Genomic DNA, 25833 nt, shown 5'->3' with positions numbered 1-25833 from the left:
AAAGGCATCGGTCCAGGTCCCGAAGCGATTCCCATCGCTCATCATCTTCGACAAAGAAACCGAAGAAACGACGCCACAGGTCCCCCTCCACCTCGTCCTCGGACGAATCCCCCGAAAGGATGAAATGTCCCACAAAACATTCATCATCCGAAGAATGGGAAGCATTCAGGGTCAAAATGATGGAGGTGTTTGAGAAAGCGAAGCCTCGGTCCGCGCCTTCTTCGGAAGCCGGCCGGGAGCGTCATCGCTCCGACACTCGCCTGCCCTCGGGCCCGAAAGAGGAAGGATAGAGAGCCTTCCAGGACGCCGAGTGAGAAAAGTTGGTCGAGTCGACCGCTCGAGGTCACCGACGCCGTCCGAGACCGAACGCACCTCGAAGGGCAAATCTTCGAAGAGCGACTCGACGCCCTCGAAGTCGACGCCGCCGAAGACGGTTATTACGTCGACGCCATCGACGCCCAAAGCTCCAGTTCGGCAAAATCAGCCAGAAAAACTTGTAATGCCTTCAGGACCCATAAATACTCCTCCTCCACCTCTCCCAGAAAAGGTTTTCAAACCTATTCCTAGGAAGGAATTTTTTAAGTCCCTGACCTCAATTTTTGAGATAAAGGAGAAATCTGATGAGGAGAATGTACCCTTTGGGCTGGAATATGGCACCCCAAATGTCCCAGAATGTCTGATCTCAGAAGAAAGCAGAATGAGGGATTTGGTGGAATCACTACACAATGCAAGTGGCATTGATACATCTCCTGAAAATGACTTTGGTAGGCCAGAACCAGGAGAACATGCCAATCCATCATACCGTCAGCTTATGACAAAGGTCATAGATTATTTAGGATGGGCCAGACCTCTAACCCAATTCATCCAAGATGATCTAACAGACATATTGGATCATGGCCCTACTGAAGACCCAATACTACCTTTTCATGTAGCCTTACAAAATAGTGTGGCCAAAAATTGGGAGGCTCCGGATTCTATTCCGCCAGTGTATAAATCCCTCTCTTCAAAATACCGCCCTGCCAGTAGCGACCTCAGCTATCTGTCAAAACATCCCACTCCCGAGAGTTTGGTCATACAGACAGCCACAGCTTCTAACAAACTGGCGTACCCTTCTATCCCTCCGGACAGGGACGATAAGCGTGTGGATGGCTGGGCACGGAAGGTATTTTCAGCTGGGAGTATGGCGTTCAAATCAGCCAACTCCACATCTGCCTTGGCAAAGTTTTCGTACACTCTGTGGGAGTGCATTGCAATGGCGGCGGAGCACATACCAGAAGGGGACGAAAGGGAAGGATTCCTAGCCATCGTTAGAGATGGAAAGGAGGCCATGCAGGAATCCCTTGAATCTGGTATGGACACTGTTGATAGTGTGAGCAGGTCCATGGGCACTAGCACGGTAATGCGCAGATTTGCGTGGTTACGGAAGTCGGGCTTCGCATCAGACGTGCAGAACCGTCTTCTAAACATGTCCTTTGACGGGTCTCACCTTTTTGGCAGCAAGGCTGACGAGAGTCTTGAGAGGTTGCAGACCTCAAAAGTAGCTGTAAAGTCTTTGGGAGCTGCTATTAGGCAACCTCAGCCTTTTCGTGCGCCAGGACAATCTTGGAGAGGACGATCCTATCGTTACTACTCCTCATATAGAAAGGCGAGAGGAATGGCCAGTCAAAGGGGTTAGAGAAAGGCTACTCGCGGCGGACGAGGAAAACGTGCAAAACCAGCTCCAACAACAGCCTCTTTGCCATCAGCGGCTGCAACAACCGTCACAAAACCACTTTGAGGACTTGCATCACAAGACACCTTTAGGAGGCAGGCTGTCACAGCATCTGCAAGAATGGCGAGCCGTTACTTCAGATGTTTGGGCTCTAGAAATAATAGTCCAAGGTTACTGCCTTCCTTTTCTAACGCAACCTCAAAGCAATCCACCAAGGAGACACCCTTTCAAGTTTTCAGACCCGCTCCTACAGCAGGAAGTTCTACGCCTGCTGGAGAAAGGTGCTATAGAACCGGTACCTGCAGCGCAGTGGAACAAGGCATGGTACTCCCCGTATTTTTTGATCCCCAAAAAGGACAGAGGACTGAGACCCATCCTGGACTTAAGAAACTTGAACAAGTTCCTCAGGAAGGACAAGTTCAAGATGGTTACCCTTTCTCAGATCCTTCAGGCCCTTCAACTCCAGGATTGGTTGGTGTCATTGGACCTCCAGGATGCTTATTTTCATGTGCCAATTCATCTCAAGCACAGAAAATACCTGAGGTTCGTAATTGGCGACTCACACTATCGGTTTCGAGTCCTGCCATTCGGATTGACCTCCGCCCCGAGGGTCTTCACCAAACTGATGGTAGTAGTGGCAGCGCACCTCAGGAGAGGGGGGATTCACGTCTACCCCTACCTGGACGATTGGTTGATCAGAGCATGTTCTGCCGAACAGGCACTGTATCACCTGAAAATCACCTGCCACTTCCTTCACAGACTGGGCTTCCCCCTCAATTTCAAGAAGTCACAAAGGACACCTTCTCAACGACTCCAATATATAGGAGCCGTATTAGACACATCCCTGGGAAAGAGCTCGCCTCCCAGGTCGAGGGCTCAAGACATTCTTCAGATGGTTTCCAAATTCCAAAATGCCCAAAATCTTCAGGCCTACGACTTCTTAAGGTTGCTCGGCCTCATGGCATCCTGCATCTTCCTGGTGCCGGAGGCACGCCTGAGAATGAGATCCCTTCAATGGGCTCTAAAGACTCAATGGTCCCAGTTCTCAGGTCAAATGACGGATCTTCTCCAGATTCCGAACAAGGTTCGACAAGATCTTCTATGGTGGACTTTTTCAGAGAATATCCTAAAAGGAGAATGTTTTTGGCAACCATGGCCGGAGATTACAGTAGTGACGGACGCCTCACTCATGGGGTGGGGAGCTCATGCCAACGATCTGACAATCAGCAGTCGTTGGTCTCCATCGGAGTCCAAACTACACATCAACCTTTTAGAGCTGAGAGCAATCAGACTAGCGCTGAAAGCCTTCCTGCCATCTGTAAGGGGAAAAAATTTCCTGATAATGACGGACAACACAGTAGCCATGCATTATCTAAACAAAAGGGGAGGTGTAGGGTCACTACCTCTATGCAGAGAGGCAATGCAGCTCTTGTATTGGGCAATTCCAGAAGGAATCTCTTTAACGGCAGTTCATCTAGCCGGGGAGGAGAATATGACGGCAGATGCTCTGAGCAGGCAGAGCAGGGTATCCCACAAATGGGAACTGGCTCAGGAAGTCATTCAAGAGATCTTCGCCCTTTGGGGAACCCCTCAAGTGGACCTATTTGCAACCGGAATCAACCGGAAGTGCGAAAGGTATTGCTCAAGGGAATTTCCCCTTAGAGGAGCCCTGGGAGACGCGTTCGTAGTGGAGTGGAATTTCCCACTATTGTACGCGTTCCCTCCGATTCCCGTCATTCCTCAGGTCATCAGGAGACTGAGACGCTTCGGGAACCGCATGATCCTAATTGCCCCGGATTGGGCCAGGAGAACGTGGTACCCGGACCTTCTAGACATGTCCATCTGTCCCCCAGTACGTCTTCCTCAGAGGGAGAACCTTCTCTCACAAAGGGAGGGTCAGGTTCTCCATCCAGAGGTCAAAACGCTCAACCTTCACGCTTGGTATCTGAAAGGCTGAGATATAAGGATTGGAACCTTCCAGATGACGTTATGGAGGTGTTGCTTTCGGCAAGAAGGCCAGCAACAAAGTCTCTATACCGTTGCCGTTGGAAAAAGTTTTGCAACTGGTGCAGAGAAAAGAATGTCGATCCTTTTCTATGTTCTTTTCCAGAAGTACTGTCCTTCCTCCTGTCCCTAGCACATAGAGGTTTAAATGTTGGAACCATTAAAGGTTATCTTGCGGCGCTTTCCATCTTCAAGCGCTCGTCGGAAGAATGCTCCTTTTTCAAAATTCCTTTGGTAGTGCAATTCTTAAAAGGACTCACTAATGTGTTTCCTCCTTACCCTTTTCAATTACCAATTTGGGATCTCAATATGGTCTTAACATTCTTAATGTGTGCTCCTTTTGAGCCTTTGTCTATTAAGATTGCTGACATGGAAAACTGCTTTCCTAGTTGCTTTAACATCTGCAAGAAGAGTGAGCGAATTGCAGGCACTGTCTTCTGGGCCACCCTATACTGTGTTCCATAAGGACAGAGTTGTGTTGAGGGTTAAACCCTCATTTTTACCTAAAGTGGTGTCTGATTTTCATTTAAGTCAGAAAATTGTTTTACCCGCATTCTATCCTCCACCTCATCCTAGTAAGGAGGAGGAAAGATTACACAGGTTGGATCCAAAAAGAGCTTTAAGCTTTTACATCTCTAGGCTTTCTAAGCTCAGAGTGGACAATCAACTGTTTATTGGCTACACAGGAAAAAAATTGGGTCAATCGGTGACAAAGCAAACAATATCACGCTGGATTGTACTTTGCATTTCAGAATGCTACAGATTAGCACAAAAAGACCCACCAGAAGGCTTAAGGGCTCATTCCACCAGAGGCATAGCCTCCTCGACAGCCCAAAGAGGTGTTCCTATAAGGTCCATTTGTGAAACAGCAACTTGGTCTTCGCTGCATACCTTTTCTAAATTATATTGCCTGGATGCTTCCCAGTCTAAGGAGCTGAATTTTGGTAAAGCAGTACTATATTCAGCCATATAAGGGTATTGAAAAATCTAACCCCTCCTCCAAAGAAATTGTCCATACTGCTTTGGGAGTCTATCTAAGATGAGGAATACGTTGGAGGACACAATCCACTCGAAGAACAAGTTACTTACCAACTGGTAACGTTCTTTCGATTGGATGTTCCTCCAATGTATTCCTCATCGCCCTCCCAACCTACCCCTCTGTAGATCTTTCCGGGTTATTGCCACTTCAATCTCGCAAGGCGAATACCTGTCTTCCGGCACAATCTACTTAGTGCAAAATCAATAGTAAGAGGGAAAAACAGAACTGATGCCAACGGGCGCCGCGCGTGCTACTTATAACACCCGATGACGTCACCCTCGACGGAGGCCTTTGAGGGACCATCGACTCGATGACATCGACGCACGGCGCCCTCTGACGAAAATTTTTCCGAAGCAGCTAAAGCTGGATGGAATGCATTTAAGATGAGGAATACGTTGGAGGAACATCCAATCGAAAGAACGTTACCAGTTGGTAAGTAACTTGTTCGACTCTTCAAATGCATTTACGTATACATTGGCCAAATAAGGTGCCACCGTCGAGCCTGTTGCTGTGCCTTCAACCTGTTGGTATAAAGTATTGTCAAATCGAAAGAAATGTTTCATAAGTGTCATTTCTGTGGTCCAAAGTATGAAGTCCATATGTGTGGAACCTAAATCAGGGAATTCATATTTGAGATTTTCAGCCACTATTTCTAGCACTTCTTGTTGGGGCACATTGGTGAAGAGTGCCCCCACGTCCATCCCAATTAATACATTTACTTACTGCCGGATCAAAAGGGCAACCTATCAAGGATATAAGATGGGAGGGTATCCTTGATATAAGATAACATGAAAGGAATTTTTTGTTTTAGGAAATAATCTGCATACTGGGATAAATGCTCCAAAATAGAGCTATTGCCCGAAACGATGGGTCTTCCTGGAGGGGGATTTTTCCCCTAATGAATTGTAGGCACTGTATAAAAGATTGATCGGTGTACAGATCTTGTCGGGTTTCAAAAATTGGGCTTCTTGACTGCAGATGACCCCTTCTTCCTCAGCTACAACGGAAGTAAGTGGGCCCAGCGACTCTAAAGAAACTAGTTGTGGTGCCACTAAAAATCTGAGTTTGCGGCAGGAGCTTGTATACCTGTTTCCACCCCACATAGGGATTGTATGAATATAAAGTCCTCATCCTAATTCTCCCTTACCTGGTTGTGATCATTGGAGTTCCGGTCAAGGTCCCCGCCCCCCCCAAGGGTAACCCATAGTGTGGTGAGATTGGGACAGTACCACTTAACCAGGTTCGGACTGACCTATAGGGCAATGCCCGAACCAAAAACACAAAATGCTAGTGTGGGCCAGTTTTTTGTGTGTGTCAAAGTGGACCTGTTTTTTGCCAATTATTGACCATTATGATAAGTTACTTCACCATGCTTCAGCGCCCTGATGCCCACGGGTTTGTGTGCGCTCTATAAATGTAAAAAAAATAAATGCAGCTGGAAGCTTTGACCAGGGTTACTTAATAAGTATTCTTTAAAATGCATAATTCGCATCATATTTTATGAACAACCTCTCCCTTGGGTACTACTCAAACAGTCTGTCACAAAAGGAATGAATTGCCATTTGCAACTGTGGGCCAGTTTTTCATTGGTGCCCGAGACAATTGTATACCCCAGTCCGACCCTGCACTTAACTGATTTGACCTGCTTTTAACAAGCATTTCACCTGGAACTACTACTCACCTGTTGGCTTTGCCCCTACTTGGTCTGTGACTTTAAAGTCTTCCAACTCCCTCCACATGCACATTGACTCTTTTATAGGCATTAGGCTTACTTACCGGGTAGCTAAATGATTTCTTTAGTTGTATGTGCCTATTTTGTATATGCCAGGGTCTACGTTGTGATTGCTTTGCACTGATTTTGTTTTTCTTCACTTTACTGCCTACATTTTACTTGTTTCAATTATCTTGAGCTTGTTTTGTAGGTCGATTTAGGGGGATATACTTTCCTTTTGCTTTATGTGCTTAGAGATTTACATGCCTAATTAAATGTTATTTCTATACTGCTGGAGTTATTTGAATACTTTGTTGGGCATATTCAGCAGCACTTCCTCAAGGGCATTCTCCCTTTCCTCACCTTCCTCCAGAAGCTCAATGTCTCCAGAGCCCTGGTTCTCTCTAGGCTGGACTACTGCAACAGCCTCCTCCTCAACCTGCCTCTTCTCTCACTTTGCCCCCACAACTAATCCAGAATAGGACTGCGAGACTTATTGTTGGCCTCAAGCCCTGGGACCGCATCTCTCCAGCCCTAAAATCTCTCCACTGGCTCCTGGTGACCGCAAAGATCAAATTCAAGACCCTTTGCATCATCCACAATGCTGTCTGGGTCCTGGGACCTCTTTACATCCAGCTTTCCCTCCCTAAATACCTCCCGGACAGAGTCCCTTAGTCTTGTGGCTCCAACTCTCTGCAAGTCCAACACTTCTCCAAGCAGAGAGGGGGAGGTAGATCCCTTTCCTCGGCTGGCTTCTCCCACTGGAACTGCCTCCCTCCCCCCTCAGACTTGAGCCAGATCTTCTTAAATTCCGGAAACTTCTCAAGACTTTTCTTTTCTCCTCCTCCTTCCCTCTCCTCCTCCCTTGCTAACTCTCCATCTGCTGCTGCGACTGGGGCCTGGTCCCTTCAGAGCCATACAGGGGCAACCAGACCACCCCCTACCAGTTCTCCCAGCATCCTTTGCCAGCACTTGCCCTCGGGCTCCCTTCCCTGGACTAGCCCAAGTTGGTCCTCCCTGTCAACCGCACTCATCCACCCCTTTCTCCTGGCACTTGCTAACTTGGCCCACCCAGCACTTGCCGCCCCCACCATAGGGGGCTCCCCACTCTTGCACTTCCCCTTCAACGCCCTCCCCCTTGGACTTACCACCTTGTCATCCACTTGCACAGTAGGATTGTCACAAGCCCAATATAACCGTTGTTCTACTTTTTTGATTCCAATGCCCCCCTCCTAACCCCGTACCCCACCTTGTCTTGTGGCTCCTGGAAACACATGTGTTTAGGCACCATACAAATGTTCAATAAGTAAATAAATACATATTCTGAAAGTGCAGTTTAACCAAGCCAAATAAGAGAAGATGGTGGGTTGAGCAAGAGAGGGTATGTGCAGTATATTGTTTGTGTTCATTTACTCACCCTTTTGTTTGATCCCTTTTTGAGTCTTAAAAAGTGTGCACAAGGAAAATGGTGCATTTAGGCATGAGGGTTGGCACAGCTGGACAAGGAGACTTGGACAATCAAATCTAGTAAATAAAGTGTGAGGAATGGACTCCATGAATTATTTTATTTTCGTTGAGATGTGTGTTCCAAAGACCTTGGCACTCAGTGATCCATTCCATAGCTATCCATAGTAAACTCTGTCCATGGACTCGAGGGGGTGGGGGGGGAAGATCCTTCAAAATTAGAGATCATGGTCTGGACAGGGTTCTGAGAGGTCAAAGCGCATGTCTTTATGTTCTTGGCATCTTCACATTGCTCTTTTTAGTGCTAATTTGCTCCTGAATCCATCTCATGACATAGTGTGATTACTTATTTAGTTGAGGTTTTATGGTTCATTTGTGTATCTGTTTTTACTCCTTTAATATATATGGTACATTTGTACAATGGTGAAATGCAGACGTGCCTTTTTTGCGCTATATAAAAACTTAAATAAATTAATAGATAAATCTCTCTCTGGATGTGCACATTGCATTTGTTCAACTCTGATATGCACATGTGTTGTCTTTTTGTTTTTCCTGGAAGGAATGAAGTGTTGGAGCACAAGACCTTCCACAGGTACACTGTGCGTGCGAAGAGGGGCACAGCGCAGGGGCTGAGAGACAGCCAGAGTCGCAGTAACATGCCCAAGTCTGCTGGTGCCTCGTTACGTCGGTACAACGAGATGGCACTTCTCAAGGTAAGTGAACTGATAATAATAATAATAATTTAGCATTTATATAGCGCTTCGAACCCTCAGGCATCTAAACGCTGCTTTTTATTACCCACGGGGTGTGGTGCTCATTTATCGACCTCGGAAGGATGAAAGGCTGAGTTTGGTCCTGCCGGGATTCGAACCTGCACAGATGTCAAAAGCGAGTTCTCTACTCGCTGTGCCTTCGGACCGGCTGATCTTGTAGACGGAGAGGTTCCACGCCATCCACGACCCCAATGACTCAGGCTGGTTCTAAGGAAGCTTGGCTGGAAGGAAAGGGGAGAGATGGTCTAGAAATGCAGATGATGGTCTGAGTGTTCGTAAATGTTGTTGAGGTTGTTTTGTACAAATCTCCGGGGATTTAAAACCACTAACATTAAGGCGGGGCAAGTACAACTGACCCAAAAGGGAAGCCAAGATCCAAGATGGCTGCAGTCGTGTGAAGACGCGTCCACCCGCCGCTCCTCGTAAGGCCGCGACAATTAGCCCATCATCAAGCATATCGGGCGATTCCGAGGACATGAAGCATAGTGAATGAATGGGAGCGAAAACCGTGCCAGCCAAGGGGGCTGAGGCGGACGGAGCATGTTGAAAAGCAGCGCTCCCACCCGGCATCATACGCGGCACCACAGAGAGGAGGAGGTGGCCTGGGGCGTGAGTCGGCGCAGCGCCGCAGGGGGACGCGGTGCGCCCGCCGAAGTACGATCTGCAAACCGCCAGGAAAGGAGACTGTCCCAGCGGGTGCCCACTCCCCCGGGGCAGAGCACAACCGCCCCCGTGTGGGGCTTAGGAGACGGGCGGCGGAGAAATCGCCGAGAAACAGGTGGGTCCCCTGGGAAAGGAGCGGACTGTGGGCCGGGTGGACCCGCCCCTCTACCCCGGACGACGCCGGAGGCCCTCGGCTTATCAGCGGATCGGCGGGGCACTGAAGCGGCCTGCCGGGGACCGGGCCTGTCGGAGCCCTACAGTTCATCTGCGCACTAAAGTGGCACGGGGGTGGGGGTCCCCGCAACGGCACCCCCTTACCCCCTGCACGTCTTGGCGGCCCTCCAACATCGCGGGGCCGGCCCACCCGGCAGTAGAGGCGAGTCTTCCACCGAACGCCTGAATGCTACAGAGAGCGCCGTTGGGCAGTGCCTACCCTTCACACGCAAGCAGGCTAGCGTATGCAGTGGGCGTAAGGGGAGTGAGGAGGGCCACAAGATAGTGGTACTGCTCGGGGCCACGCTCTGGAAGCCATAGAGGCGACGGTGACTGAGGGGGAGGTGGCGCATTGTACCTCCGCAGACGGATGTTGTCTCTCACAACAACATAGACGGCGCCTCGCAGTACCCGCTGAACCACGGTTTTGGGACTCCCCCAGGACAATTGGATCAGGCCCGCAGAGGCTCCCACGGAGACCCCCACAGACAAGCACCACCAGGTCTGATGAGGTGTATAAATGTCCAAATCACGGGGCAAAGCTACAGCACAATCCTCCCCCGCAGAAAAACCAGGGCAGGAATTTTAAACAGCTCTTGGGGACGCAAGACGACCCAACGCCTGCGCAGGACGACTTCCCCCCGCTGGGTTCCACCTCGACCCGAAGCAGGATGGAGGGAACTCCCATGAACAAAGAGGACATGCAAACCTGCTTTAAGGAACTTCAGTCGCAGCTGCTCAAGTCGGTTCAAGAGCAATTTACTCTTCTAAGGGGCGAGATGCTCCAGTCAATCCAAGAAGTCAAGCAAGATGTAGCCAAATTGGGAGAGAGAACCGACACAATGGAGAGAAAACTGCAGCAACTAGAGGAAGACTCCTTAAAATCCGAAGAAACATTGGATAGAATGGCCCAGACAACCATGTATCTAGAACAACAATGTGAGGACCTGGAAAATAGATTGAGGAGGTCCAATGTGAGAATCAAAAATCTACCGGAAACCATAGGGGACCCAGACCTGAAGTCGACGGTAACGCGTTTGCTTGACGAGATCCTGGCCGAGGAGGGGTGCCCGGGAGTGGGGATCGACCGCATCCATAGAGTGGGCCCCAAAAGGGGGGTCGAGCCGGGAACGAGACCCAGAGACGTGTTGGTAGCCATAACCTCTTATGCCCAGAAGGAAAAAATCCTGAGAAAAGCCAGACTGGCCCCCCCGGTGCGAGTGAATGGCCAAGAGGTGCAATTATATCAGGATCTGGCTCAGTCCACCCTTCTCAAAAGACGGATGATGGGTCCGGTAGTGCGCCACTTATCTGCTGCCCAAGTGAAATATAAATGGACCTTTCCGTTTGGCCTCCTGTTTACATGGGAGGGATCCCAGCACAGGATCAGCTCCCGCGAAGGAGAAAAGATACTGGGCATATCGAGTGGAGGGGAAGGTGCACACTCGAAACCCCAGAGGAAACCCAGGGGGCCACACCAGCGAGAGGGGTGGGAGACGGTCCACAAGAAGGGAACTGACAAGAAAGCTTAATCAGCAAAAGGTCACGTCGACGCTAACCAAGAGCTTAAACTAAGTCAGGAGTCGCCCTGGCACACTTCAGCCGAACTGAAAGGATATGATGGAATCGCCCGATGGCCTATCAACAGGCCGAGGAGAGGAAGCGGAAGTTCTCAAATGGATTCTCCAGTGGGGTTTAGGAATCCCCGCAATGGGTTTATGAGGGGATTTATGAACTGGGAGCACTGGACACTTCATCTCAGGGCATGTAGCAACCCAGTTCTTACCTCAAGGGATCTTGTTGGGGGGGAGGGATTATGGGGAAATTGCGAGTTCAGGACGACAAAACAAACACCTGACAGAATGCAGAGTACACCAAGAGAATGGAGCGACCTCGGAAAATCCACACGTCAACCTTTTCATGAATACAATACATAAAACTCCAGTGACGGTCCTCACAGAATGTGAGGTGCATGAATACTCCCATCAAGAGAGCCAAGTTGGACAGACAAGCAGGGATACAGAAAGCTAACATTCTACTGTACCAAGAGACACATATAAAGAAAAGGGACAAGGCTTGAGTGAAGATAAAAGGGGCTAGGCATATTTTCCAATCAAACGCTGAGGGAAAGAGGGCAGGGGTCCTGATAGCCATAAAAGACACTTTGAAGGCACAGATTCATGGCCACAGAGCTGACAAGGAAGGGAGATATATCATCTTGAACATCACGGTCGAGGGGAGGCGGATCACCCTGGCATCGGTCTATGCCCCCAATGCAGGGCAAGAGGCATTCCTAAAGGACCTGCTGCGATCGCTTGAAGAATTTGCAACGGGAGACATTATTTTAGGGGGAGACCTGAATCTGGCCTGGCACCCCACTAAAGATAGGACGGGAAGATCTAGCGAGAGTTCAAAAGCCCCCTCGGAAGCACTGAAGAAGGCTTTCGACTCCCTCTCCCTTTATGACACTTGCCGATCAATTAATGGGGACCGGCAGGGCTTCACACATTATTCTCACGTGCACAGCTCATTATCGAGAATAGACTATATATGGGTCTCCACCAATCTCCTAGGCACAATCAGGGAGGTAGAGACGGGTCCCATAGTCCTCTCCGACCACGCCCCACTAACTTTGTCTCTAGCATTCAAAACCAGGGAGGGTGGAGTCTGGACCTGGCGTTTCCCATCGGAGCTGCTACAAGACGCAGTATTGGTGGAAGAAATTCAAGAGAAGATGGAAATGTACTTCAACGAAAACGACACGGGGGAGACCCCGCAAGACATAGTATGGGATGCCTTCAAGGCGGTTCTGAGGGGTGAGCTAATAGCTCTGAAGCCGAAGAGGGATAAACAGCTAGCGCAGTGGGAAAGGGACCTTGAAGCACAGTTGCGAGATGCTCAGAGAGAGGCAGCAGCGACTCCAAGCAGAGCCAAGAGGCGGGCAATGCGCATATCCAAGGCCAACTGGAACTCCTTCACACTCAGAAGGTGGGCCACTCCGTTATGAGGACGAAACAAAGATACTACATCCTCGCCAACCAGGCAGGAGCCCGACTTGCTCGACAACTCCGGGAAATGACCAGAGAGAGATCCATAACAGCGCTGGTGGATCCTTCAGAGTCCAGGAAAACATCAAACAAAGAAATGGGCGAGGTTATGGGAACTTTTTATCGAGACCTCTATACCACCAGCAATCCAAAAGAGGAAGACCAATTAATATATCTCAGGGAAGTACCCCTGCCGCAATTGTCCGAAGTAGCACGTGAAGCGCTAGACCAAGATATCTCACTGGAGGAAGTTCTGCGTGCCATCAAACAACTTCCCAAGAACAAGGCACCAGGCCCAGACGGGTATACAGATACATTCTATAAGAAATTCCGCACGTATTAGCCCCTAGACTTACGAGCCTGCTCAATACCTTCAAAACTTGGGGCTATCACTCCTTCAATGAATGAGGCAAAATTAGTGCTCTTCCCGAAGCTGGACAAAGATCCCTCCCTTCCAGGGTCCTACAGACCTATAGCCCTGATAAATTTGGATGCAAAACGTTTTACCAATGTCTTGGCTAACAGGCTGACTGGGCACTTGCCCTCTCTGGTGGATGCAGACCAGTCGGGCTTTGTCCCCTCAGGGCAAACGGCGGACAACACCAGGAGAGTTTGCCATATAATAGAAAAAGCCGAGCGAACTGGTATGGAGGCTATAATTCTAGTAGCCCTAGACGCTGAAAAAGCGTTTGATCGAGTTGAATGGTCACAGCTATTTCAAACAATGACACACATGGGCTTTGGAGACTCATACATGAGAATGATCAAGGCAAACTATAATAGTCCCTCCCTAAGAATTGCCATCAACAACTTTCTGCCCAAGACTGTTTTTAAGACGAGAGGCACAAAGCAAGGGTGCCCACTATCCCCCCTTCTGTACGCCCTCTTCTTAGAACCCTTGCTGGCGAGGATACGACAACAAAGCCGAATTAAGTGAGTGCGAATGGGCGGGCTGGAGCATAAAACCATGGCTTTTGCAGATGATATGTTGGTATCCCTGACGGACCCCTCCAGTTCCCTTCCCACACTTATGAATGAGCTGGAGACTTTTGGGGCCATCTCAGGCCTCAAAATAAATAAAAGTAAATCAGAAATATTAAATCTGACGGCTGACCCAGCATCTATATCGACCCTGGACCGGGAGCAAGGAGTGAGATTGGCGCGGGACAGTATAACCTACCTAGGAATCAAACTCACCTCCAGTATCCAGCAACTTTACAGGGCAAACTATCCAGATCTGCTCACCCACCTCCAAAAGTTACTGACAAGATGGACACCACTATCCACCTCGTGGTGGGTACGAATGTCAGCGGTCAAGATGACGATCCTTCCTAAAGTTTTGTATTATTTTCAGGCTCTCCCAATTAGGCTCCCCTTATCGTTTTTTCGCTCTCTCAACAAGATGACATCAGCATATGTGTGGCAGTGCAAGAGGCCCAGGGTGGCGATGGCAACCTTGACAGCAGCTGTGAAGGTAGGGGGCCAGGCCTTCCCACATTTCAGAAGATATTACGAGGCGACGCAACTTCGAGTCATCAAAGAGTGGGTGGCGGATTCCCCTCAGGCCAAATGGACGAAGCAGGACATAAAGCAGGACATAGCTGTGGCCGGGGGCCCGCGCTCTAACCTCCTCTGGTCCCACAAGAGGTATAGACATGCAAATACCCGTCTGAGCGAGATATTGAGCGCCCCCCTCGGTGCATGGGATTTGGCAGTAAAGGGGGGGAATTTAACGACACACCCGTCCCCATTCACTCCCCTCTGCCACAACCCTGACTTCCCATCGGGAATGGACCCAGGGGCCTTCATACCCTGGAAAACGGCGGGCTACACAAGGATTGGAAATATGTTTAGAGATGGAGCACTTGAGGACTGCGTTCAAGAGGTGGGTTTGGCGAGGGTGGACAGGTACCGCTATACCCAACTGACTCACTGGCTTTCATCCCCGATCAATGAAGAGGCGGGAACGAGAGACCTCACCGAATTTGAGAACTACCTTGATAACAGACCCCGGCACAAACAAATTGATATCCAATCTGTACGCCTACCTGAACTCACAAGGGGAAGAGCTTAAGTGGAAATATATGAGGAGGTGGGAGGAGACACTGGGGGTTGATATCCCGCGATCCCACTGGGAAGAGGTTTGGCGGAGTGTTAAAACTTTAACAAGATCCATCCACCTGAGGGAAATGTGGCAAAAAGTCCTGTTGCAATGGCATCTCACACCAAAGAGACTGAAGGAAATGTATCCGGAAAAGGATGGTTTATGTTGGCATGGATTTCGCCAGGAGGGAGACTGGAGACACATTTGGAGGACATGCCCAGTTATTGCTCGCTTCTGGAACGAGATCAGCGTCCAAGTGGGGAAAATGGTTCAAGGCTTGGAGAACCTTGGAGACTGTGTTTGGCTGGCAGGCATTTGGGACCCCATGCAAAAATCGCACACCAAGCGTCAGCGGAAGGTGATTATGGTCCTGGTGGTGCCCGCCTGGTTGGTGATAGCACAAGGGTGGAAGCAGCAGTCCCCCCCGTCACAACTCCAATGGCTCAGAAAGGTATGGCGCTTTATCACAATGGAGTGGATGACATGCAAACTCCAGGGCGCCACCGAGAACTTTCTAGTGGATTGGGGTCCGGTACTCCAGTACTTGCAGAGTGACTATATGCTTCAATGGTGTCCCCATAATATCCGCATTCTAAATCTGTTTTAAAGCTGAATCTCTGTGTTGAATTCTAAGGTGTGATAATCATGTTTTAGTCGTCTTGAGTCTCAGGGATTTAGGGGGACGGGGGGAGCGAGAGAGGGGGGAGTTACTGATGTTGATTAAAGTTATGTTCGAAAACCAATAAAAAGATTTTTTTAAAAAGGGAAGCCAAGCATCACCAGGTATATTGAGTGGCAGAGCATTTGTGCTTAACTCAAGGGAGGCTGACACAAAGGTACAATTAGTCCACACACTTATCCATAGAAAATAAAACACACAGCTGTACTGAAAAATATGCACCACGTGGGTATACTGAAAAAACATGCACCTTTTATAATATTACACACACACACACATTTCTCTTGTCAGGTAGACATAGTACACAGTACAAATACCTGATGTATGTATAAAAACAGTACATTATATGTAAGGATGCAGAAGGAGGAGACTGACACACAGATGGCATAGTGATTTCTGTAGACATTTATTCACCAAGAAAATAAAGAGAAAATCTAGGGTTCCCTATCTCTGAGGGGTTTCCTTGCCTCAACTGAAATGCTAATGGGTCTGTCAGAATGTCCTTGTAATTTAAAAAGTTCACTACCGTGTGTCCAACATCTCTAACTGTGTCCCTTACACTTATAACTAACTAGACGTTTGCGTCAATGTTCTCGGTCCAGGAAAACAGCTGTCTTCTCGTGGCCTGAATTGCACAGTTCTGATTGTAGTTCTTAACCAGGGGAATTACTCCCTTCCCCTGGTACCGGGATTCTACAAATAAAGGATTGCAATGTTTATGGTCCAGGAGAATGCCTTCCTTCTACTGGACTGAATATTACACAGGCCAAAGAATTGCCAATCTTGTAAAACTCTGTATCAGAAGGTTTGTCACACAAACCAGGGGGAATGATTCCCTTCCTCTGGTTGTAGTAGCCAGGAGAATGACTCCCTTCTCTTGACACATAACATTGTCAAAGAAATGCAGCATATCTCATAACTAAACCCACAATGTGCGTCGGTTAGGAATCCCTCCTGTAGATCACTATGGAATAGGTGGAAGAAGAGACCTCCTCCTTCTTCTTTCTCCTCAAGATGGCGCCTGTTACATGCCATCACATTTCCTTATGAGCGTTCTAAGTCATTTCAAGAGGTGCTGACCTATCCTGGGCCCAGAGACTCACTTCTATTTAATCGGAAAGACCCAGGCCTCCAGATAATGTTCGTACTAGGCCTTTTTACGCATGGAAATCTTGTAAATACGACAGCTGTATTATTTTCCTGTGTACATTTACACACATTTTTAGAGCAGAGGGCAGTGCAAAGGTCAGGTTACTTGACAGAAACCAGAACACGTCTTTTGATTTTTTTTCTACATGGATGTAATTGCAAGCCATGGAGAAAAAGCCCCTGAAACAGAATGTATTTCTCTGAAGCCTTTCAAAAAAAGAAACTGCAAACTGTGATAAAAGGAATGGTTTCTTTCCATTCAGCTTCTGCTGTGTTATGTGTATATGCTCATGGAGCAAACAGAAGCATTGTGCATATGTATTTTCCAAGCATTTTAGGATTGTATAATTAATACGATGGAAAACTAAGTTGCAATTGAGAATTAATCTTTTGTAACAAATTATGCTTTTTTTCCAGTGAAAGCAAACCAGTATTGTTCAATTGTATTTTTCAGAGTTCCTGTGCTGTGTGCATAATCATGCAGAGGCAGATCATTTTTACACTTAAAATGTAATTTACATTCAGTGCATAAAATGAGGAGTATGCATGGCCTAGTTTACATGTATTCAACCTTGCAGTCAATGGGGTACATTACTATAAATGGTCAGTTGCAGCAGAATCTTTTCTCAAGGGTGAGTGATTGTCATTACACCAACGGGTGTTATAGCTTCTCAAATCTTCAAGACTATAATTAAAACGTCCAAAACCTGACTCTCCAGGAAATGCAAACGCTGTTCAAGTTACATTTGTAATTGAAATAGAAACTCAGCAAAACGTGTCCATGTGATAATCCAGATAGGTATTTAACTTTATGTAGCGCTTTATACATGGTTCATCCAACATCTAGGTACAGTGATTATTATACCTCAGTTGAGTCTCCATTTACCGACATCTGAAGGATGTTAGCCAATAAGATACTCAGCCAGATGAGTGCCTGTTGCTGCGATCTGTGCGTGATCTGTAGGTCGCAGGTTTGAATCTCGGCAAGGCCATCTCAGCCTTTCATCCTTTTGAGGTTGATAGAGGAATACTGACTTCGGTTTGATAATTGTTATACATATGTTCTATGTACAGCGATTTGCCAAAAGCGCTATATAAATAACCATTTGACCATGACATTAGGTATAGAATTTAGCGTGGAGTCCTTGCCTCTCTGCACTGTTGTATCATGACATTGGCATACCATTAGGTAGTAATAGCTCCAGGAAATGAGGACTTTCATCAAACATCAAAGGAAAATTCTGCTATCAAACCTCAAAATACACAATACAATTAATGTTTTTTTTACTATGTAATTGGCTAGATCTTTGTGTTTTCAACATTTAAATATATACAAGAGAGATCAAATGGCCAGACCTTAGAGAAATAATGAAATATGTATTCTGTCACAATGCAGAAAGCTGCCGCATGGTAATGATTTCCATACAGTTTTTGCACAAGTCAGATGGATGTCACATACATTTTACTCTCTTGCAATGGAGAAAAGTCATTTTTACTTTCTTGAAATCACATTTACTCTCAAAGTTTAAAAGTAGGGAGTAAAATACTCCCACCTCAAAATCTTATCTGGAGGACTGGAAAGACCATGTGGGTCTCTGCATCACTACTATCTGCTAGTGTGCTATACGCTGTTCCCTGTCTGAATTCTCCAGTTTTCTGCTTTCATGTATGGTGCTCCTCGCTGTCTTCCTTCCTCATTTTTCTCCCTTTTTGGGTCTCTGCTTACACCTGCTACTCTCCTGCAAGCAGCTTCCCCTTAGAGGCAGCTCCCGATAACTGACTAATCCGCTTCTCTTCAGCTGCAACCCCCGGTAATTACCTGCAAGGCACTCTCCCGCTACGGTGCGTCCGATGCACTCCTACAAGCCACTCCTCCTCTGCTGCTGTTATCCTGCAATTCACTGCCACGGCCCCTCTCTATTCACCTGGCAGTTACCTCATTCTGCCCCTTACCTCAGTGAGCTCTGCTTGCTGATTTGCATTGCTTTTGCGACATTTGACTTTCTCTTGCATTTGTTTCCCCCCAGCGCCTTCCCTGCGCTGCTACAGCTACCGACCTTAAATTCTCCTTTCCTTTGATCCTCGGAGGCTGTCTCCTGACCTGTCTCTGGCACAGAGTTCCTAATCAGTCTTTCTTACCTGCTGGAAGGAATCTTCGCTACAGTCAGTCCACTATTTGAACACAGGACCCTTGACTTGCTGCAAGTGTCTCTTCAATTGAGCAAGGAACCACAGACTTCTGCAATCAGTTTTATTCCCTAGAGGCCCTATTACAGTCATGCCTCTGGATACCTGGCAGGATGCTCCTGCAAGCTTTGCTTCTATCTTCATACAGGTTAGTGCAAGTATAACCTGATAGTGTCTTCCCCAATACATTGATAAATTGGTCCTGAAAACATGGACACACACTGTTCTCAGATGTGTTGCACAAACATATATATATATATATTTCTGAGGCTTGTGGAATCTGCTTAGATCACATGCTGTGCCGACATCTAGTGGAAGCTGCGGAGTATTAGTTTTTTTTTTTTCTCAAACCCCATGATGCGCCCCAATTCTTGTGCAAGGTTGCCACAATTAGTACTTCATCACACTTGGATGCATACAGATATGTACATATACATAATTCTGTATAAATGGCTCAACATGTTTCTGTCCCTACTGCTGATAAATGCCGGACATTCCTCAGGAGCATGAAATATGTGGCATGTGATTCAATAATCCTATTCACATAATTATATTAATCCTCTTCACTGGATTTTCATAAGACCATTCTTCCTGTAATATTTTATTTTTAAACTTTTTATTATTTATATAAACACACATGCAATAAAAGAACTGCAGCCTAGCCGCTACCGTTTTTCGTCCAGGCATGGGACTCGATACAGCAGTGAAAGATCATGAAGACAGTTTAGCAGAATCCCAAGCGAGGCTAGCCCTACCCACCTCAAACACAAAAACAGCAATACAGGAAACTTACATTTACCCTGCTCGTACAGTCTCTGTCCAAAATTCCCAGTATGTTGCATGTAAATCATACGAGGGGCACATGGGTGCACCGTACTGTGCCAGGACAATACTATCAGAGGCAAACCGTTTATGGGAGCATTTCGTCAGCAGACACTGGGTCCCTCTTTCACCTTCCAGGCCATCACAATTCTGCGCCTGGCTAGCACACAGATCAAATCTTTCATTCTGGTCAGGGGGCAGTATGTTTTTTATTCCTCAGGAACATCCCCAGGAGGCAGGCCTCTGGGGCCACAAATGCCTCTTGATGCCGCTATGAGCAACTTTATCTGCAATTGCTGCCCAAAATCTCTGAACCACCAGGCAACTCCAGAACATATGCAACATGTCCGCCCTCTCACCAGCACATCTGGGACACACTTGAGCCTCCACCCTGTGAAACTTGGATATTTTGTGTGGTGGTCAAATATGCTCTGTGTGTCACATATAATTGTATCAGTTTGAATCGGGCTTTTCTGGACACCTTCCTGGTGTAATTCAGGGTCCGCACCCACTCTGCGTCTCTGAAGGACCTGCCCATATCTGGCTCCCCCTGCATCTGCACCCTCAGGGCAGACTCACTTAGCCTACTCGTACCCAGTTTGTACACTCTGGGGACAATATAGCCCACATCCGACATATCGTACATGGCCTTGAGATTCTTCCTGTAATTATGAACCTTAAACATCCTACTCTGTTAATCGCCTAAAAGAGAAGGACACATGCTTACTCTAGAATGGTAACCTAGTACCACCATACTTATCCAAGATGATGCACTAACTCGATACCACACCAACTTGTAACATACCACAAATGTATTTTGAGTACCTGGCAAATAATTCATGGTAGCTCCTCTAGAGTAGAATACCCCTTTCACTACTTCGGAAACCTGGGCTTTATAATCCAAAGAGGCCTACCATATACAGCCACGATTTTTCACCTTATTAGAAAAAGGGGTAACTGTGTCAAATATTCGGAGACAAAAAGTGTAGTCAAGATAGTTAGTAAGAAGGTTTGTTGGGCCAAGCACCAAGCTTACTTTCGGTCATCCAGGTTTTAATCGCATTAGCACATGCAATAACTCAGTCATTTACTTTGGGCGCAGATTTTAATCTGACATATATTTGTGTGTCGTCAGCATAGAAATGATATCAAACTTCGAGAAAGTTTCCATTAAAGATTGGCGATACACATTGAATAGTATCGGGGACAATGATGACCACTGTGGTACTCTGCATTGAACGGGAAGGTCATCAGCATAAAAATCTCCCAGTTTGACTACTTGGGTCCTAATGCTGTAGAAATGAAGAAAATAATTTCAATGCATCTTGTGACACCCGAGCAACCACCGAAAGTCTGTTCAACAATAATCCGAAGTACACTGTGTCAAAGGCTGCTGACAAATCGAGCATGATCAACCTGCTCAGATCACCATGGTCAGCAGGCCATAAGATATCATCCCAAACTGTCACCAGAGCGGTTTCAGTATCGTGACCGGGTCTGAAGCCAGATTGATATCCATCCAGAATAAAATGATCTTCCAGATGATTTTGCAACTGCAGGTTACTATTATTTCCAGGATATTTGCGATCCATGGTAAACATGCAATAGGTCAATAGTTTTCCAGTGCCTGATGGTCCAGGGAAGGTTTTTTTTCAGTAAGGGTTTAAGGACCGATTTTCTTAGGTCACAGGGTACCATTCCCTGAGTCAAAGAAGCATTCACAATATCAGTTAGGATAGATGTGAGAAATTAGGCTTGTTGCACCGCCAAATAGGCTGGGATGGGGTCGTAATCAAGATTAGTTGGTTTCAATTTCTTTTTTTTTTTCTTTTTTTTAAACACTTTATTTATAGTTTCCACAAAATATATTACAACCATGCATTGATTCCGAAGAATAAATGATTACAGTTAAAATACAAAAAGAAAACAAAACATATGCAACAACAAAGCAAAGTAAAGAACCAACATATTAATTCTAAATCTAAATATCAAGCTTAGATTCTCTAAAGTACCATGAAACAATACAGATCAACAATAGAACAAGACAAATCAGGACAAAGGGCAATACATAAAACACACTCCCACATCCCAACCCCCCATTACTTAAAAAAGATAAAGCCATAAAACTCATACCATGACATAAAATCATCCACTCCCATAAAAATCATTGAAAGGTCCCCAAATTTCTTCATATACGGTTCCTTTTTGCTGCCTATAAAATAAGCATTTCTCATATCTTGAAAGAATCTTCATATCACATATCCAACCCTCCACACGAGGTTTCTTCCTCGTTTTCCAGACCCTCGACACCTGTCTGACAGCTACCAGTAAGCATTTATTAATCCAATTTCTAGTTACATAAGCAATACTGCGCCCACATCTTGGAGATAGCAGAAGCACAGATAAAGGGTTCCGCTGGAAATTGATAGTCCAAATCGCATCAATCCTGTCCAACACCTCTTTCCAATAGTCCTTCACCTTATCACAGTACCACAACATGTGCAACAGAGAACCCTTCTCCTTCCGACACACCCAGCAAACATCATCTTCCATAAATCCCAGATCATACATACGAAGCGGAGCCCAATAAATCCTACCCAACACCCTTTGATGAATATGACGTAAGTTTAAGTCAATTTTCGCCTTAACCGGGACCTTCCAGATTTGTTCCCACTCTTGCACCGAAATATCATTGCCCAACTCTTCAGACCATTTCAGTCTCAGCTTCTCCCATGAGGCCAACCAAGCACTCTCCAAAGGTATAAAATTCATGATATCCGTCACTTTATGTTGCGTCACAGCAAACAGTTCAGATATCTCCGGCTTCTGCACAAATCTTGAACCGAACATCTGTCACCGCTCAGAAAGCAAATCCTTCAACAATCTATACCTTCCCTGTTCACTCCTGCTCAGTCCATATTTATTACTCAAAACGTCAAAGGAAACCATCTCATCATTATCATTCCAGACATCTTCAATCATCAAAACACCTCTATTACTCCAATTTCTCCAATGTAACATTTTATTATTAACCTGCAAACCGGGATTACACCATAAAGAAGCTTCTTTATACATATGCAACCCTTGACCATTATCTGTTATCAACGTGACCAATGCCTCCTTTGTAACAGCAATTGATTTCAGATTCAATGCCTGTCGAGGCAATTTTCCCAGAGAGTATAAACTCTTCACGTTGTATGGATTCAACATTTCTCTCTCAATTCGCACCCACCAAGTCCAAATCATCATTTGAGAAAATAAACATTTTTTTAAGTAAGAATCCTTTACAATAGCTCCCCCAGGATAGGATAACCAAACCCACCATCACAAACCTTTCGAGTCATAATATAACGTGGGATCCTAGCTCTTTTACCAACACCCCACAAATATTCTTGGAAGACTTTATCAATACGCCCTAATATTTTCTTCGTGAACTGCAGTGGAATTGATTGTACGAGATATAAAACCTTAGGAAGCAGCATCATTTTAATTGCATTAACTTTTGCCCAGATGCTTAAGATAGTACAACGCCACTTCCTAATGTCCCTTTGTAGAACCTCTATTAGTTTATTCACATTATACTCAACCAGCTGATTTACATCCCGGACCACATAAATACCTAGATACTTGACACAATCCCTTTCAATTTCTGAATTAAATGTTCAATGTCTTCTGGATTTGTCAATGAGGAAAATTATTCTGATGGCATAGAAATAGGTACAGTCACACAGTTCTGAGATAAACAGATGGACGTAGAAGAGGATTGTACATGCGAGGGAGGATCAACTGGGTGGAGGGTCTTTGGGGAGTGGGGAGACGATGTCTTTGGGTGAGGCATGGTATCCCCCTTTCCCTTGTGATAATAATTCCTCCCCTCCCCCTACCTTCATAGGTTGTTGCCAGTTATTTCCTCTTATTTCCCCTCAGTTACACCACTCTGGTACTGAGACGAGGAAGAGGCCTGGAAACTATTGTGAGGGTTGGGCATGTCCAGAGAATAGCGTGGTAAGGCTATTGAACTCAAGGGCTCGCACCTGCAACCTGTTAACAGGTCACAGAAGCATAAAAGGTGGAGCCACCAGCAAAAGAGGGGAAACCAGCAGGAGAGAAACCGGGCTCGGAGAGACATGCCTGAGAGGGGAGAATTCCTGCCCAGGAGGGGGCTGCCAAGGAGAATCCTGCCTTGAGGCCAGGACACCGCTTACTGCAGAGGAGACCCCGGGGCCTAAGCGGGCTGTGAGAGGGTCGAAGTCTGTAGAGTCTCCTCTGCCTGGTGCCCACAGCCAGAGCTGTGGGGCATGGAAGACTCCTGAGTGCTGCAGGCCACTGGTAGCGTTTGCGGGTGAAGAGCAGAGCTACCGGCAACCCACAACGAAGTTTGCAGAAGGCGAGCTCTGCTCCCGTAGCTCCCGAGAAGTGTGCGCAGAGCCGAAGAACACCAGAAGAAAGAAGAGAGAGGACCCCGAGGACCGGTAAGGTGATTGAAGGGAACACTCATACCGGGGCGCTCCTGGGGCTACAACTGGGCATATGGTAATGCAGGGTGAACTGAAATATGTGTGCAATTGATGGTGAACCCAAAGTGAGGGTTTTTTGTACATCGAGCAAACTTTGAACTACAAGTACAGGAACTTGAAAATAAAACAAGCATTATTTAATACAGAAATAAAGGAAAGCTTTCATAAGCCTACGAATGAAATGAAAGCAAGCATGAAACACAAGTAAGGAACATTTGAAGACAAAGGATGAATCTTTATGAATAGACTAAAGAGCAAGTGATGAGCACGCATGAAGATTGTGAAAGCAAGGTGGTGGAAGAGAGTGAGCACCATGGAGTGAGTTGTGTGGAAGAACACACTATGGCAAAGCCAAAAGACTGTCAAGGAGAATCCAAAGTAAATGTCAACCAAACCACAGGTGCAGTGAGAGAGAAAACTGTGTGGGCAAGAAATCGAGGGTTATCGGTTGCGTGATCTGTAATGGGTGGACTGTGCGGTCCGACATCTGCGCCTTGACCGAGGATACCTTGTCTGAAAAGCCAAGGAAACTAAAGATAAAGGATCTCCACTTGTAATTTAGATCGCTGAGGTGAATGTGAAAGAGAGCAATCTGTATAAGCTGTTGAAGAGCCTGATAAGGTTGACCTGGAACTGGTTTTGAGATTTAAGAGACTTGAACTGATTGTGAGTTTACAAGCTGGAAGAGCTGACGTCTTGTGGAAGGGAAACGCAAGACTTAGTGAACTGTGTTGTTGGCTTGGGGAAAGGAACCCCCAGGCCTTTTTGGAACTGTGTTGTCTTCTTGTGGTAGGGAATCAGAAGGCTTTTTGGAACTGCTCTGAACTTGGTGAAGCAGAGCTGGAAAGTGAGCCAAGAGCTGGAAGAAGCTCAGAACTTTATTTGTAACACTATGTATTTTGTTGACATTCCTACACATTGTTTAGCTTTAGTTGTGAGGGCAAGTATAGGTTTTGGACACAGACAAGACTTTTAAGTTGAACTTACTGACTCAGACTATCCTTAGTTTCTTTAGGTAGGGAAATCCCACCGTAGCATAGGGCGAATTAGGCCTTTCACCATCCTGACATTTAAGTACATAAAAGTGTATTGTTTGAACCTTCAATAAGTTATGTGTGTTGCTTCATGATGCCTTCAGTGTCCACCCAACCCAGAGCTGAATCAAAGGAACATAGTTTAGTGGGCAGCCTGGAGTTCCTGGTTCCAATATGGGTTCTATCATTACTCGGGTTCATGACTTTGTGAAAGTCCCTGTTAGGGAGAATTCTCAAAATTTGCTAATTCCTCTCAACCTTGGAGACCCCCAGCTCTTTTGCTGAACTTTGGGACTCTGTACTTTTTAATTCTGTTTTTCTGTGTTTATTTCGTTTGGTTATGGAGTTTTAAGATAACTCCATAGGCATCTTTTCATGTGTGTTACACAGCACCCTCCGTGCAGTGACACAGGCATGTCTTTTTTAGACTTCCCAAAGGTTTAAATTCCTTCTCTGGGATAAATTACTGTTTCCCAGAGAATGTAAGGTTAAATTGACTTTACTAGTCTTTTTGAATTCTTAGACACAGCACACACTATCTTCCTATAGAGTGCTGGAGGGGTTACCTAGTATCCCCTGTGTCTAGAAACTCATGTAGCAGTCAAATGCTTCCCTTTTCTATCGAAATGGCTGGTGGCAGTGGTTTTAGAACAAACTACTATGATTTTTCCCGACCTCGTACACCGGTAGCTAAAAATCGCGGGAGCCATGTTTTT

General features: G+C 46.4%; 1 protein-coding gene across 2 annotated transcripts in view; it reads left to right on the top strand.

Moving 5' to 3' along the window:
- The window catches only part of ANKZF1 (ankyrin repeat and zinc finger peptidyl tRNA hydrolase 1), an 803428-nt gene that overhangs the window by 299693 nt on the left and 477902 nt on the right, over positions 1–25833 (top strand). For both annotated transcript variants that reach the window (XM_069616921.1, XM_069616920.1), the window contains exon 7: positions 8489–8642. In XM_069616921.1, the coding sequence (XP_069473022.1) occupies positions 8489–8642 (154 nt within the window). The remainder of the gene's footprint in view (positions 1–8488; positions 8643–25833) is intronic.

This window comes from Ambystoma mexicanum, chromosome 9, assembly GCF_040938575.1.
Source record: "Ambystoma mexicanum isolate Mex_15411 chromosome 9, UKY_AmexF1_1, whole genome shotgun sequence".
Lineage (NCBI taxonomy): Eukaryota > Metazoa > Chordata > Amphibia > Caudata > Ambystomatidae > Ambystoma > Ambystoma mexicanum.
This window is presented reverse-complemented; position numbering and strand designations above follow the sequence as displayed.